The sequence below is a fragment of the Acinonyx jubatus genome, chromosome B2 (assembly GCF_027475565.1).
Source record: "Acinonyx jubatus isolate Ajub_Pintada_27869175 chromosome B2, VMU_Ajub_asm_v1.0, whole genome shotgun sequence".
Classification (NCBI taxonomy): domain Eukaryota; kingdom Metazoa; phylum Chordata; class Mammalia; order Carnivora; family Felidae; genus Acinonyx; species Acinonyx jubatus.
Window position 1 is genome coordinate 110,840,904 of NC_069385.1, and position 17,267 is coordinate 110,858,170.

Here is a 17,267-nt window from a genome sequence, read left to right on the forward strand (position 1 = left end):
GTGCTTTTTGGTAGACACTCTATTATTTATTTTGCAAAGGTAATTCTCAGAATGGCTTCTCCCCTAGAACCCTGGGCAGAATCCCATTCTTTGATGAGGTTTCACATCTCTTTCCATAAAATCAACTCTGGACTATACAGAAGTGTGCTGGGCTTGGGGGTTCGCTCCAGAATTTAAGTAACAACATTAAGAATAATTAGACATCACATAGACATGGGAGCTACTGTATCTTCTTAGCTTTTTGTAAAAATTTCCATTGTAACAATTTAGTCCTCAAAGTTGGTCACTGCTATGTAAAGATAATAACCTAAGAGATACAAATTAAGACAAATATAAAGACAGGGAATACACAGTGTGGGACTTAACAGTCTTGCTGTTCTCTTTCCTGTCTCATGATGAGGAATTTCCCTCTAAAGATGATCCACAACAAGCTGAGCAGACCTCAACAGCCGAACTCTGACTTACAAAGATTCTTACTAAATGTTGGTACTTCTCAGGCACAGTGAGAAGACTCCATCTGAAGTGTAAACATTCAGCAAGGAAAAGAAATGGCAAGACTGCTTCAAAATGAACATAAATTCACTAAGAAGGCTGCTCTCTATTTTTTTAAATACAGGCTTAGAAGCATTTTGGTCTTGCATTTTTTTAAAAATCACATTTAACCGTCAATAGCTGAAAAAATACGAATTAAGGTAGGAAAGAAAACTCACCTAACAAAGGGTGATTTTTATTTCTCTCTCTGGCCAAATGTCTCTTCCCAAACATTCTGGGAAAAAGGACAAAGGGAAATGTGTCTATTAAAAATAGATTGGGATAGACAGAATATATATCTCTAAGTAGATAGAGAACAATTTGTGCTCATCAGCAAATACCTTCAGATAACTAAAAAGGCCCAGAATTCTATATAAAAGAGTTTTAAAAAATTAAGCATCTTTGGGAGGAGGGAGTGGGGAGTTATTGTTCCAGGCTCAGAGAAGTAAATAAATTGTGAAGTACCCAAAGGAAAAGAAGAACATCCAGATTAGTGACCTACTGAATTCTCTTCCTGTTGGATAGCACTATAAAAGTTCACTCAGGAACTAGCTAAGAGCTAAACAAAAAAGCTAAAGATCTCAGACACCAAACCCTCCTCTTATGTCTCTTATTCCAGCAAGCCAGGACTAGAAGCATCTTTCTTTCTAGTTTCATACAAACACTGGTTATTCCTATATCCTGATTGTGTAAAAGAGAGGAGAATAAACTATCACATAATGATACTCACATACATCTTCTATGGCCAAGGTATTCATACATCTTCCCTGGGTTGGAGATGTTTTTCATCATTTTCTCTGGGAGCTTCTTGAAGTTGTAAGCAGGTAGCATGGATCTTAGATATGTTACCTCATCACAGGACACCAAACCTGGATAAGCAGTTATCATTCTGGCCACAAGGCTCACCTTTGGGCCAATAACTGTGTCAGGGAGACAGTAAAGGATAGAGAATTTTTGGACTATCTCCTCTACAATCATCCCCTAAGTCACAGAGGTAACAGGCCAATGTCCTATTCTACCTGTATATTCGTGTCTTGCTACTGCCCCAATCACACCGCAGAATACTGGTCCATTGGTGATACTGATGGAAACAAGCCTGGGATTGGAAAAGCAACAGTGGGTAAGTACAGTTAGAAGCCTCCAAGTCAGGCACTCGATCTGTCACTCCTCAGATCAAGATGTATAGTTTTAGAGCTCAGAATAGAAAAGGTCAGAGACTGCTGTCCGTCTATATCATATGATGCATACAAAGTACAAAGAAACAAAATAGTCCCCATACTCAAGGAGTTTTAGTCGGGGAGCTATTATCAGTAGAAAAACTAAAATAAAAGTACCTTAGATCTGTTAGATCGTTTATATATGTTTTATATGTTTTTTGAAGTACTTTCAAATTGATTACCTCATCTGATCCTTTGAGGGATAATTAACAACAAATACGTGAGGTATGCAGGGCAAATACTTTAACCCATTTGACAAACAAAAACAAAAGCAAAACCCACAACTGAAGGAGCTAATTAACTTTCTTAGAGTTACATAGCAGGAGTCAATAGTAGAGTCAGAATGAGAACTCAGGCCTCCTGACTCCTAGACCAATGTTATTTCCTCTATACAATGCTGCCTCAAATAAAATTCCAAAATTAAAAGTAGATCAAAAGGTATCAGTACAGGGTTAATGGATCAAATAATGCTAGAATGTCAGAGTAAAGGAATAATCAGAAGGTCAGGCTGTTGATGGAAGCCTTCCGGAAGCAAATTAGTCTTTGGAATGTATTTTAAAAATGAGTAATATTTTCTCATTCATTCATTCATGCACACATGCATAGGTTCGTTCATTTAACAAGCACTGACAAGTACGTATAGTACCAAGAACTGGCCTAGGTGTTTAAAATACCTTGCTCTGGAAAAGTTTAGTGTTGGGCAGAGGGAGGGTGGTAGAAATTGAGGGAGGTAAACAGACAAATTTAGAAGTTAGCAAGACAAATACTACATATTAGAGATCAGTACAGCAAATTAACAGCAAACAGAATGGATGCATTAACTCACACTAACGAGTTAGAAAAAGCACTCAGAAAGGAGAGGACATGACTGGACGTTTAAACTGAAGTACTGCCAAAGTGGGGCAACAGCATTGCATCCAATGGGGAAAGGCAGAGACTCTGAAAAGCCTGCTGTGTTTGTGCAAAACAAAGCAGTTCAAGATGGCTACAGCACAGACAGTGTGTTGGGAGTAGGGAAAAGTGAAGGGAAAGTGGTCCTCCCTATGCCAGGGATGGGGAAGCACTAGACATATGAATTATTTAAAAGGGGGACATATACTGTTTCAGGTGAAGCAAAGGCTCAAAGGTGGCAAATTCATACAGTAGCAAGGGAATAATCAGATTTTCTTGATGTGAAAATTTCATGTGACAGATAAGATAGGCAGATGGACAAAGGAGGGTACAATGAGGCATAAATTAGTTTCAAGTTCAATCCACATATAAGCCATTTTCACAGAGGTGTGAAAAGTGGCAACAATGCTAACATTATTGTCTCCTATTCCATCAAAACTCTCCTGCCTTGCTCTAAGGCAGGATTGAAGGCAGGATTGAAGACTCTTACCTGGGCCCATTGCTCAGGGTGGATAAGAGACACCCAAGACAAGAACCAGGCAGCTGACTCTGCTGCCACAGCAAGAATAAGACTAAACATCTGATGTTTCACCATGCTTCCTTGGTCTGCAATGCCCTTTCTTGCTTTCTCCAACTGTTGAACTCCTTCCCTTCTCAAAAGTGGCCTGTATAGTCAAGATTTCTCCGAGACCTCTAGGGAAAACTAACTCTTTCTTCCCAGAGCACTTTGCTGCAGCTCCTATAGCATTTTATTCCTGCACTTACATTTCAGGTTATTAAAGTTAGTTGTTTACTGAGTGAAGGGGGTAATGTCTTATTTTTCTCTACCTCCATCACAACTAGCACAGTGCCTGGCTCAAGAGTAGTGTTCAATGAATGCTTGTTGAATGAATGAGTTTATGAATGAGATAAACTCAGCTAATTAACAAGGCTGTGGGAACAAAGCAAGTAATACTTTTCTCACTTGGTCATTTCTTGTATCTTTCTACTGCACTTTAGAATCCCCCCTTGTTCTTCCTGGCAGTTCATATTCCTTCTTCCTTTTTAAAAAGAGATTCTTCACTGATGAAAAATACACTCTTTATTCAACATATACAGAGATGAATAAAGAGGTGCTGAAAAACTATAATGACGAGATTCTGAGACTCACTCCCTGAATCTCAAAAATACCCTGGAGAAATAGTCACAAGCCAGAAAACAGAAAAGCCTGATCAATCATAGGACTCAGAGAATCCTCTTTCTTCTGTAAACGAACTGAAAACTTAAGGTGTTTCCTCAGTTAGAAAGGGGAATTTAGAAGATGACCCGAGGTGAATAGGGTCATTGAAAAAGGAGACATGGAATGTGGTTCTGGGTCTGGGTGAGGCTGATGTGATGCAGAGAGGCATGAGCAATAGTATTCGCTACTGACGACATCACACAGGCAACCCTGAGGCTACATCTTTACACTTGAATTTCAGGAGAAGGCGGCAAGCTTTAGCATTGTTAGTGCAGCATTTCCCAAAATACGCTGCTCAGAACATTCATTCTTCTGGATGTTTATAGGTCTTTCTGGAGAAAAGTGGCCATCAGGTAAATTTGGGAAATGTTGATTAAAACAAAATATAACAAATTTCTTTAAGTCTACCCAGAACCTTTGGCGTTAATTTATATTGTGAACCTTTAAGAAGGAAATATACTTTGCGTATCTTCCCAAACATATTTGGCCATGAAAATCTTCTTTTCATGATTTACTAAGGAACTAATGTTACTAAATTAGTAATTATCTTCAAGGAAAAAAACACTGACCTAGGAACCAGCTTTCAGGCTCTGGTATTGTCAAGCTATGTGGCTTACCAACATAACCTCTGGATCTTAGTTTCTGGATTCTTAGTTAAGAAGAGATCATCATCAGATGAAATGAACTCTCAGATTCTATCTAGCTCTTAAAATCTACTATATTCTAAAATCAATAAGACTGAAAGCATAAACTAGGCCTAAGAAATGACTATCTCATTCAGGAGTAAGGGCCAAGGGCAGGACTCTTAAAGGCCACAAGTCAATGTAAAATTCAACAGCACACAAGGACCAGCACTAGAAGCGATGGCACAGCACACCCATACTACAGAGATAAGTGGGAAGTGGGCTGTAGGAGTATCTGCAGATCCCATCAAGTTTAAAAGAAGTGCCAACACATATCTACCTTGGGCTAAGAGTTTGACTATCTGTGAAGCAACCTATGTATCTTTCTTATTTGTAAAATAAAAAGTTGGGTCAGATAATTTCTAAGTTACTGCTCAGTACTAATATTCTATAAGAATATTACAGATATTATAATGCCTCTACAATGGTATCACATTAGTAATATATACTATGCCTTTTGGAGAGTATTTGCCTTTTATAGGAGGCAGCTGTGAGGTAATGAAAATGACACAAGATTTGAGGACAGAAGGTCTGGGTTTCATTACATGCTCTGCTATATGCTAGAAACTCCTCTTCTGTGGCCTTAGTTTCCTCATGTGTAAAAGAGGGATAAAAAACATTCACACTGGTAGCATATATTAAAGTATCCTACAAATGTTGGAGCACTATACAATTTTTATGCATCTTTGACTCGATGTTAATATTAAAAATAACTTTTCAGGGGCGCCTGGGTGGCTCAGTCGGTTAAGCGTCCGACTTCAGCTCAGGTCACGATCTCGCGGTCCGCGAGTTCGAGCCCCGCGTCGGGCTCTGGGCTGATGGCTCAGAGCCTGGAGCCTGCTTCCGATTCTGTGTCTCCCTCTCTCTCTGCCCTTCCCCCGTTCATGCTCTGTCTCTCTCTGTCCCAAAAATAAATAAAACGTTAAAAAAAAAATTAAAAAAAAATAACTTTTCAAATCTATGTATATACCTTCCTCAGAGCTTTCTATTGAAAAAAAAAGTCACCTGAAAAATTCTAATCCACATTGTTATAGTGTGACTAGTGGAAAAATGGAATTTTCTTTACCTTCACTGGGACAAGGCTTTTGTAGAAGGTGGGAGGGGGGTGGATATGGAGGTGGGAGATCAGCTCAGTGAGAATTCCAGAAAATTCAGTGGGACTAATAAGATTGAAAGCCAAGAAGGAGAGCATTAACCAGTAGTGGTCCCTTCCTATCTTGGTAATTGCCCCACAACTTCTCTTCCCACATCCCTCCTCCCTGTAGATAGGCAGCCTTTGTTCTACATTCCCACCACATACAGATATATTATTTGTATTACACTAATTTGCACATTTGCTTCTTCCTTTGCAGTGTTCTTGAACCTTGCTAGGTATATTCAGTTCCTCCCCCTTTTCCACCCACCCCATTAGATGGCAACTTATCTTCATTTTCCCTGAGTATCTAGTACATAATTCTGTACCTAATGATTTCTTAAGAGATCTTATTTTCTGACTTCCCTTAGCATGCTCCCTCCCTTTTAGGCAGATTCTGGACACTCTCAACTCCTGCTACTTGGTACTCCCTCCTACCCTGGCTGAAGAGCCCCCTGGGGCCCTGCACCACCTTCCTCCTCACTTGGTCTCAGCAAGCTTCTCCCAGCAGAAGCTGAAGATGCTGAAGGAGCTCTCCAGGGCATGTGCGCACTCATCTGGCTTCTTATCCCCAGGAAGGCCAAAAACACAGAGGAACATGCAGCCCTGGGACAGAAGATGAAGAAGGAAAAGAAAAGTTTACCTGGGGAAAGACTACGGCTTGCCACAACTGCACCGACTCCCCAGAATGAAGCCAGAGCCTTTCCCCACTGGTATCTGCTAGGAATGGTGAATTCTACAGGATTCATGAAATGGACACTCAGGGCCACATCAACATGGAGATTAAAAAAAGAAGAAATAAAATCTTGATTTAACTAACATTCAAAGGACTGAAACTTAAAACACAAGAAAAACTGATGTCCAGAACTTTTCAAAAATTCCATTTCTACTGTATGCCTTGAGCTAAGTCTACCTGCCCACGTTTTATTCACCTATAATGTCCTACATTATGATACTGCTCTTTTCAAGCTCCTTGATTATCAGAAATATCTGATTACATTTACTTTACTAATAGAGGCAGAAAAATATTCTTTTACTCTGACAAAGATTTTTCAACTAGAGTTGAATGAAAAAGGATATGGAAAGTAATTCTCAGGTACCCTGAAAATGAAATTAACTAGAACTTCCCATTCCTAAACTATTATTAGTTGAACTTTCAATGTCATATAGCTTGTCACAAAAGAAAAAGCAGGGAATCTGACTTACATGTGTGTTATGTGAGATACAAGACTATTATTCCTCCCTCACTTCTAATGCTGATGGGTCAAGTTTCCTTGTACTTACTTTCTCAAACATAAAGATCTGGCTCAGCTGGCCACCCCCTTTCTCTATGACTGTGGAGATGTACAGGGCAGCCTCCTGGATAAGATGACACAAATGCAACACCCATGCTGACTTGTGGAACTCTAGGCTGACCAAAACCATAGTCACGGTACGGAATTCGGATACATACTCCGTAGGCTGCCCTTCATCAATCTGCAAAGACAAAGTGAGTTATCGGGCCTGTATCTTCAACTCTCAGTACCATGTTTAGGCATTTAAATCCTATATTCCACGGTGAGTATGAGAAAAAAAACTTACAGACAAAAAACTTAAAATTCAGGTTTGAGAGGTATAGAAGATGTACCAACCAGTGCACTTGGAATTAAAACTGACTTTAAACCTAATTTACTGATGAAATCTGCCAGGATTTTATGTTTTCTTTACATGAGTTAGTTTGATATGTCCATTCTATTAGTCATTGTATCACTTACTACGGGATTCACATAAATTCTATATACACAGTCAATCAATGCATATTTACCAAGCATATACTCTCTACCCTGTTAATAATGTACTAGCTTCTAGAGGGACAAACTGAAAAACAAATATGGCTTCCACTTTCCAGAACTGAGAAATCTGAAGTGGTAGGACATGTCTTCATAGTAACTGGCACAGACAGGGAAATCTGCTGGCGTTACCATGGAGAGCAGGAGATGAACCGGATCAACATGAGAAGGTCATCACATATAAATATACACTTGTTGACATAAACACACACACACAGTCTACACGATGACTCAAGAACTAGAAAATAACCTTTTTCAAAAGGTTTTTCATTATGTGCTTCCGAAGGGTTTGTTCAAGTGCAGAGTCTGGATCCAAATCCAGGGCAGTCCTTAAAGTATCTGAGAAAAGGAAAACAAAATGTCTCCAACCACACGGAAGATTTAACTTTAAACATTTTGGGCTTGGGTAAAAAGGACCAAGTAACTTACCAGCACTTGTCTGGTAATGTGGCAGGTAATCGAGGCACTTGTCAAAATGCTCATCAAAATCAAATGGGTCAATGATCCGCATATCTCTTAACTACAGAAAGGAAACTGCTCAATTGTGTGCCCAACCACCAAATGGATCACCGATGCCATTTCCCTTTTTATCATTTATCTTTCCAACCTTATTGTTCTGCTCTATCTTCCTGGGAGCATATCCCCCACCTCCCTCCAAAACAGAGTTCCAATGGTCATTGGTTTGGTCAAGCCATATTTGACCACCACCAGAGCACTGCCCTGTGCAGTAGGAGGGCCTTTTCAGGATGTGCAATGGATGGGACCAGCCTCCTACCTTCACAGCTTCATCCTCCCTCATGATTTCCACTTCAAACATGTACTGCTCACAGAGCTTCCAGCAGTTCCAGGACAAGACAATCTCATTTGCCTGAGCCAAACGCTGAGCTAACTGGACATCATCTACATCCTGCCCAACCACCAAGAGGTACTGTCGTTGCTCATCTCCAACAATAACCTGGGAGATCTGACCTGCAGACAGACCTATCCAGAAAAAAAGAGACAAGTGGTGAACAGCCAAACTTAATTGGAAAACCATGAAAAGGATGGGTCTGGAATCCTCACATTGCTCTATGCATCAAGCCAATCTTGTTATTGCAGAAATATTGGGTGAGCTTACCTTCAAAAATATTACCTTGCCCCAGATTTCCTTCTGTCTTAAGCACACCTAGAGATATTCAAACAAGCCTGGGTTGGATGGGGGAAGAAGCAAGAGATCCTAGGTCTCTAAGAGTCTTCTCTTTAAATTGCTTTTGTAATAATCAGTTAGGTCCTGATGGCAGAGACCATATGGTTATGCTCAGAAACTGCTGCCATGGTGACCATACCATCCCTCCTCAATGTGTAATCAGGACTAAGTGAGAAGACAATCAGTATTTTACCAGACTTGGGCTTTGCCATACACTTTTATTCTACCTTTTGTTTTTCTTACCCTAAGGCATTTCTTACTGCTAATATAGCTGAAAAACTGGTTTGCTTGCCAGGGGAAAAAAAGGACTATATCCAAGTTAAGTCTGCTCTTAGCTAAGTTATCCAATCTTTTTACTTTCCTTCTTTTCAAAATTTTATTTAAATTCTATAGTTAACATACAGTGAAATATTACCCAGTCTAGGCTAAAATCAAAGGGAAAATAGTTTTAAAATAATAGCAGAGACATATACTTTTGGCCAACATGGCTTAACAGGTCATGAATTTAGCATAATGTCTGGAACAACTAAGAAACTAGAAAAAACACACAAAGCAACACTTTTCAAGATACTGGACATCAGGAATGAAGGACAATGATGCCTGAGAGATGGGGAATAAACAAGGTGAGCTTGTTTACCTTACCGCAGCTTACTGCATGGAAGAGTTTCCAGGACATCTCAGGGTGGGGAAACCCAGGTATAACCCAGAAGACTCAAGTTAGGGAAATAGAGCTAAGAGTCTGAGGGCCAAGGTGGCTAGAGTTCACAGGGCATTGTGAGTACCGGAGAGAAGTGTACAGAGAGAGAATTCCAGAGATCTTTACCATGTCCCCCACAAGTCTTGAGCTGAGTACTAATGAGTGCATCAATGTGAGTAAACTACCTGAAACCAGGGAAAGAACCACCTGAAAAGATTAGAAGGAACAATCCCCAGTATCGCACAGGGCTGGCCTAGTCTCACTGGCCATATTGTCAAACTTAGTAATTCACAGGAGATTAGGTATAGTACTCAGAGGGGTTTGCCTCAGCAATGGGGCAAAACCAGCCCTAGACTAAACACTGCTCTGGTCCCATTCAACAAAGTTTAAAAACAAAAGAAAAAAAAATCAAGCTAACCACATCCCAGAATAATGCTCAAGAATATTTATAGAAGTATAAAAAAAAAAAAAACCCAGCACCCAACAAGGTTAAATTCACAATGTCTGGCACACACCCAAAATAACCAGGCATGCAAAGAAAAGGAAAATATGATCCACAATGAGGAGAAAAATCAATCAATCAAGCCCAACCCAGAATAACACAGATGAAAGAATTAGTAAATAAGAAAAGTAAAAGTTATAACTATATTTCATATATTCAAGAATCTAGAAAAAAGACTAAACAAGTCTACTAGAGACACTGCAAAAAAAAAAAAAAGTCTATACAGTTGAAAATACAGCAATAGAAACTATCCAAAATGAAACACAGGGAGAAAAACGAGAGAAACAATGAATACAAAATCAGTGAGTTGTAGGACAATTTCAAGCAATCTAATATGTGTGTAACTGGACAGAGGAGGAAGAAGAGAGAACAAATTATTTGGAGAAATAATTGTAGAATATTTTCTAAATTTGATAAAAACCAAAACCGTATACATCCAAAAATTTCAATGAGCCACAAGCACAAGAAAAATGAAGAAAACTATACCAAGGGACATCATAACCATATTACTTAAAACCAACTGTAAAGAAAAAAAAATCATAAGAGAAACCAGAGGGGAGAAAAAGACATTATATACAAAGAAACAAAGATAAAGATGAAAGCATATTTCTTATTGGAAATGCTGCAAGCTAGAAGACAGTAGAACAACAATTTTAACATAATAGAAAAAAATACCCAGCAACCTAGAATTCCATACCCACTTTCAAAAACCGAGGTGAAATAAAGATTTTTTTTTTTAGACATACAAGAGCTGACCCATCTCTTGCAAACCCATACTATGAGAAATGTTAAAAGTGTTCTTCAAACAGACAATAAGTGTTAACAAACACATGGACAAATTGGGACTCTTATACATTCCTGGTGAGAAAGTAAAACGGTGCAATCACTTTGGAAAAAAGATTAGCAATTTCTTAAAAAGTTAGACCTATATCTACCATATGACCTAGCCCTTTCACTTCTACATAGTATATTTACCCAAGAGAAATAAATGCATATGTCTACTCAAAGACTTGTACACAAATGTTCATAGTAGCTTTATTTGTAATAGCCAAAAACTGACAACCCAATTGTCCATCAAAAAGTGAATGGATAAACAATAGAATTCAATAGAATACTACACAGCAATAAAAAGGAATGGACTACTGATACATTCTACAATAGTCTTTAAAAATGTAAAATAATCTCTAATGACAAAAAAAGGATATCAGAGACTTCTTGAGGATAGGGAGGGGAGCGTAGGAGGAAGGGTTATGAAAGGGGATGAGGAGAAGCATCTGGTGGCTCAGTCGGCTGAGCATCCAACTCTTGATTTTGGTTTAGGTCATGAGCCCAGGGTGGTGGGATTAAGACTTGCATTGGGCTCTGTACTGAGCATGGAGCCCGCTTAAGATTCTCTCTCCCTCTCTCTCTCTCTCTCTCCCTCTCCCTCTCTCTCCCCCCTGTCCCTTTTCCCCCACTTGCACTCACTCTCTCTCTTAAAGTCCATCAACTGATGAATGGATAAAGAAATTGTGGTTTATATACACAATGGAGTACTACGTGGCAATGAGAATGAAATGCGGCCCTTTGTAGCACGTGGATAGAACTGGATAGTGTGATGCTAAGTGAAATAAGCCATACAGACAAAGACAGATACCATGTGTTTTCACTCTTATGTGGATCCTGAGAAACTTAACAGAGACCCATGGGGGAGGGGAAGGAAAAAAAAGTGAGGTTAGAGTGGGAGAGAGCCAAAGCATAAGAGACTCTTAAAAACTGAGAACAAACTGAGGGTTGATGGGGGGGGGGGGGGGGGGGAGGGGTGGGAGGGAGAGAAGGGTAGGTGATGGGCATTGAAGACGGCATCTTTTGGGATGAGCACTGGGTGTTGTATGGAAACCAATTTGACAATAAATTTCATATATTAAAAAAAAGGGGCACAAAGAAATTTTAGTGAGTGATGGATATGTACATTATCTTGATTGCAGTGCTGGCTTCAAAAGTGTACAAATGTTATTTATGTACAGTTTCAATTATGAGTTATCCATCAACAAAACAAAAAAACAACAAAAAAATGCTACAACAGGAAAGATGCCATATAATTCAGAATATAATTCTTTAGACTCCTCCTCAAATTGTAAATGAATAGGTCAAGGCAACTTTTGCCCTTCATTCAGAAACCCCTTAATGTTTCTGGACTTCTGTGAAGGAGCACTGTGTATAGAGCTCCCCCTCCAGTCCTGGCTCTGTCATTGATGAAATTTTTGTCTCTGTGTGCAACTTTTTAATCTTTATCGTATTACATTTTTGATTATGTAATACAATAACATAGTTCAAAAATCAGACCATGGAAACAATATACCTTAAAAATTCTTGATTCTGACTTCTGGGGAAGATGGTGGAGTAGGAGGACCCTAAACTCAACTTATCCCAAACATATAACTAGATAATACTCGCATCAGGGCAAACAACCCAGGAAAGAACCCAAAGAGTGGCCAAAACAAACCCCACAACTAAATGTAGAGAAGATGCCACATTGAAAAGGGTAGTAAGGGTGGAGACCTGATGGGAACCTAAACCCATGGGTGTGACCATTGGAGGGAGGGAGCTGTGGGCAAGAAGAGGGGCAAGAAGCACACTAGGGAGGAGCCTACAGGGGGAAGAAAAATCCCTATAGCATTCGGCTTTGAAAATCAGAGGGGCTGAATTTCATGAGTGCTTATAACCAGTGGGACTTTAAAAATAAGTGGGCATGGCTCTGAGAGAGCTCAGCTAGTGATAGGAAACTGAGCCCCTGCCCTGAAAGAGACAGCACAGCAAATAACATGTGGAGATACAGCTTGGAAGCAGCAGTTTGAAAGGCACCTGGGGCTTATGGGAGGGAGAGTTAGTTATTAATCTCAGAGTTTGCTGAGGGACTTCTCCAGAAACAAAGGAGCTGGCAGGAGCCATTTCCCTTCTGAACCCTTCATCATAAATACACAGCCAGCTGTGAGAACCAGTGCAGTGACAGCACTTACTACCTAACATGATTACACTGCACCCCACCCCCTCTAGCCAGACAGACCTGCCTCAGTCCTGGTGCTGTGGAGCCCTTGCCCAGAAAACCCAGGCAATCCTCGCCAACAATGCATCTCTTGACCTCCCATGGAGGATGCACACACCCTGTTAAAACTGCATACCCTGCCTTTGTGTGCTGTCCAGAGTACCCAGACCAGCTGGCCTCCGCAGCAGCTGTGTGCACCCTGTAGAGGAGAACCAGTGCCACCTAGTTAAAAGTGCACATCCTGCCCGCTACTTTCAAGAGCAAGAGATGTAGCTGACTTTCCTAACACACAGAAACAGACACAGATAGGCAAAATGAGGGGACAGAGGAATATGTCACAAATGAAAGAACAGGACAAAATCACAGCAAGAGACCTATGTGAAATGGATATAAGTAACATGGCTGACAGAGAATTTAACGTAATGGTCATAAAGATACTCACTGGACTCAAGAAAAGAGTGGAGAACATCAGTGAGACCCTAAGGAAGAAGTAACAAACAAAAAAGAACCAATCAGAGATGAAAAACACAATAGACAAAATTAAAAATAAACCTGATAGAATAGCAGGCTGGAAGAAGCAGGGGAGCAAATCAGTGAACTAGAAGACAGAGGAATAGAAAGTAATCAAGCTGAAAAAATGAGAGAAAAAAGAATTATGCAAACTGAGAATAGACATAAGGGAACTCAGTGATGCCATCAGGTGTAATAACATCAAGTGTAATAGGGATTCCAGGAAAAGAGACAGAAAAGGGAGCAGAAAATTTATTTGAAGAAACAGTAGCTGAAAACTTCCCTAATCTGGGTAAGGAAGCAGATACCTAGATCCAGGAGGTACAGATCCCCCAACAAAATCAGCCAAAGTTATTTAGACTAGATAGGAATCACAATGCCAGGAGGCACAGAGATCCCCCAACAAAATCAACCAAAGTTAGACAGTAATCAAAATGCCAAAAAGTAATGATAAAGAAAAAAAATTAAGCAGCAAGAGGAAAGAAGACACTTACATACAAGGGAAATTTCCCCCATAAGACTATCAGTGGTTTTTTTCAGCAGAAACTTTGCAAGTCAAAAGGGAACGGCATGATATATTCAAAGTGCTGAAAGGGAAAAATCTAAAGCTAAGAATACTCTACCCAGCAAGGGTAGCATTGAGAATAGGAGAGATAAACCGTTTATCAGACAAACAAGAACTAAAGGAGTTCTGACCACTAAATCAGCCCTACAAGAAATATTAAAGGGGACTCTTTCAGTGGAAAGACCATAAGTGAGAGTATGAAAAAGAGGAAACACAAAAGTGGTAAACATAAGTATTTCTTTTTTTTTTTTTTAACGTTTATTTATTTTTGAGACAGAGAGAGACAGAGCATGAACGGGGGAGGGTCAGAGAGAGAGGGAGACACAGAATCCAAAGCAGGCTCCAGGCTCCAAGCTGTCAGCACAGAGCCTTACGCGGGGCTCGAACTCACGGACCGCGAGATCATGACCTGAGCCGAAGTCGGCCGCTTAACCGACTGAGCCACCCAGGCGCCCCAAACATAAGTATTTCTGTAAAAACAAAACAAAACATTCACAAAATAAAAGGATGTAAAACACGATACCATATACCTAAAACATGGAGGGGAGAGGAGTAAAGAATAGGTTTGAACTTAAGTGACCATCAACTTAATATAGACTGCTGTATGAAAAGGTTATATACAAACCTGATGGTAGCCATAAATCAAAAACCACAAATAGATATGCAAAGAATAAAGAGACAGGAATCCAAGTATATCACTAAAGAAAACCAGCAAAGTATGAAAGAGAGACAGACAGGAAAGGACCAGAGAAAAACAAAATGACAACAAGTAACAAAATGGCAGTAACTACATATCTAACAATAATTACTTTAAATGTAATCATTTACAATCAGGAGACATAGGATGACAGAGTGGATAAAAAAACAAGACACTCATTTCAGACCAAAAGATACCTGCAGATTGAAAGTGAGGGGATGGAGAAATATATATCATGTAAATGCATGACAAAAGAAAGCTGGAGTAGCAATACTTGTATCACACAAAATAGACATAAAACAAAGACAGAAACATGAGACAAAGAAGGACACTATATAATAATAAAGGGACAATCCAATCAGAAGATACAACAATTGTAAATATTTATGCACATAACATGAAAGCACCCAAATACATAAAATAATTAGTAACAAAAAGAAAAGAACTAATCAATAATAATACAATAGTAGGAGACTTTAACACTGCACTTATATCAATGGACAGATCGTTTAAACAGATCATCAACAAGGAAACAATGGCTTTGAATGACACACTAGACTAAGTAGACTTAACAGATATATTCAAAACATTCCATCCTAAAACAGCAAAATACACATTCTTTTCAAGTGCACATGAACATTCTCCAGAATGGATCACATATTAGGCCACAAAACAGGTCTCAACAACTTCAAGAACACTGAAGTCATACCAAGCACCTTTTCTGACCACAATGCTGTGAAACTACAAGTCAACCACAAGAAAAAAATCTGTAAAGACCACAAATACACGTAGGTTAAATCACATGCTACTGAGCACTGAATGGGTCAACCAAAAAATCAAAGAAGAAATCAAAAAGTACATGGAAACAAATGAAAATGAAAACACAACAGTCCCAAACCTTTGGGATGCAGTAAAAGCAGTTCTAAGAGGAAAGTTTATGGCAATACAGGCCTGGCTCAAGAAGCAAGGAAAATCTCAAATAAACAACATAACTTTACATGTTAAGGACAAAAACCAAAACCCGCAGAAGGAAGGGAATAATGACGATTAGAGACAAAATAAATGATATACAAACAAAAACAATAGATCAATGAAACTAGATGGTTCTTTGAAAAGATCAACAAAATTAATAAATCTCTAGCCAAACTCATAAAAAAAAAGAGCACTCAAACTCACAAATGAAAGAGGAAAAATAACTAACACTACAGAATTACAATTATAAGAGAATATTATGAAAACTACATGCAAAAAATTTGGAAAACCTAGAAGAAATGAATAAATTCCTAGAAATATATAACCTACCAAAATTGAAGCAGGAAGGAATAGAAAATTTGAACAGACCCATGACCAGCAAAGAAATTGAATCAATAAGCAAAAAACTCCCAACAAACAAAAGTCCAGGGCCAGATGTCTTCACAGAGGAATTCTACCAAACGTTTAAAGAAGAGTTAATACCTATTCTTCTTAAACTATTCCAAAAAATAGGACATGGAAAACTTCCAAATTCATTCTATGAGGCCAGTATCACTGTGATACCAAAACCAGATAAAGACAGCACACAAAAAAGAGAACTACAGGCCAATGTCTCTGATGAACATAGATGCAAAAATCCTCAACAAAATACAGTACCGGCAAACCAAAGTCAACAATACATCTGAAAAATCACTCACCACAATCAGGTGGGATTTATTCTCAGGATGCAAGCGTGGTTTAATATTTGAAAATCGATCAATGTGATACATCACATTGGTAAGAGAAAGGATAAAAACAACCATATGATCATTTCAACAGATGAAGAAAAAGCATTTGACAAAGTACAACATCCGTTCATAACAAAAGCCCTCAACAATGTAGGTTTAAAGGGAACATACCTTAACATAATAAAGGCCATATAAAAAAACCTCACAGCTAACACCATCCTTCATGGGGAAAAGCTGAGAGCTTTTCCCCTAAGGTCAGGAACAAGTCAAAGATGTCCACTCTCACCACTTTTATTCAACATAGGACTGGAAGTCCTATCAGACAACAAAAGGAATAAAAGGCATCCAAATTAGTATGGAAGAAGTAAAATTCTCACTATTTGCAATGACATAATACTATAAACACTCCACCAAAAAACTATGAGAACTGATAAATGAATTCAGTAAAATTGCAGTACACAAAATCTACGTGCAGAAATCTGTTGCATTTCTATACACTAATAATGAGGCAGTTGAAGGAGAAATTAAGAAAACAATCCCATTTACAACTGTACCAAAAGTAGTAAGATACCTAGGAATAAACCTAACCAAAAAGGTGAAAGACCTATACTCTGAAAACTATAAAACACTGATGAAAGAAATTGAAGGTCACACAAAGAAATGGAAAGACCTTCCATGCTCATGGAATGGAAGAACAAACATTGTTAAAATGTTTACACTACCCAAAGCAATCTACAGATTTAATGCAATCCCTATCAAAATACCAACATCATTTTTCACAGAGCTAGAACAAACAATTCTAAAATTTGTATAGAACCACAAAAGACCCCAAATAACCAAAGCAATTTTGAAAAAGCAAAGCAAAGCCAGAGGGATCATGATT

General features: G+C 38.9%; 1 protein-coding gene across 1 annotated transcript in view; it reads right to left on the reverse strand.

Moving 5' to 3' along the window:
• LOC106985419 (adenylate cyclase type 10-like) overlaps window positions 1–17,267 on the reverse strand; it is a 52,228-nt gene that overhangs the window by 26,289 nt on the left and 8,672 nt on the right. The window contains 8 exon segments of the mRNA XM_053222843.1: window positions 711–766; window positions 1,262–1,451; window positions 1,551–1,627; window positions 6,158–6,279; window positions 6,958–7,149; window positions 7,753–7,841; window positions 7,932–8,022; window positions 8,278–8,483. Of these exon segments, the coding sequence (XP_053078818.1) occupies window positions 711–766; window positions 1,262–1,451; window positions 1,551–1,627; window positions 6,158–6,279; window positions 6,958–7,149; window positions 7,753–7,841; window positions 7,932–8,022; window positions 8,278–8,483 (1,023 nt within the window).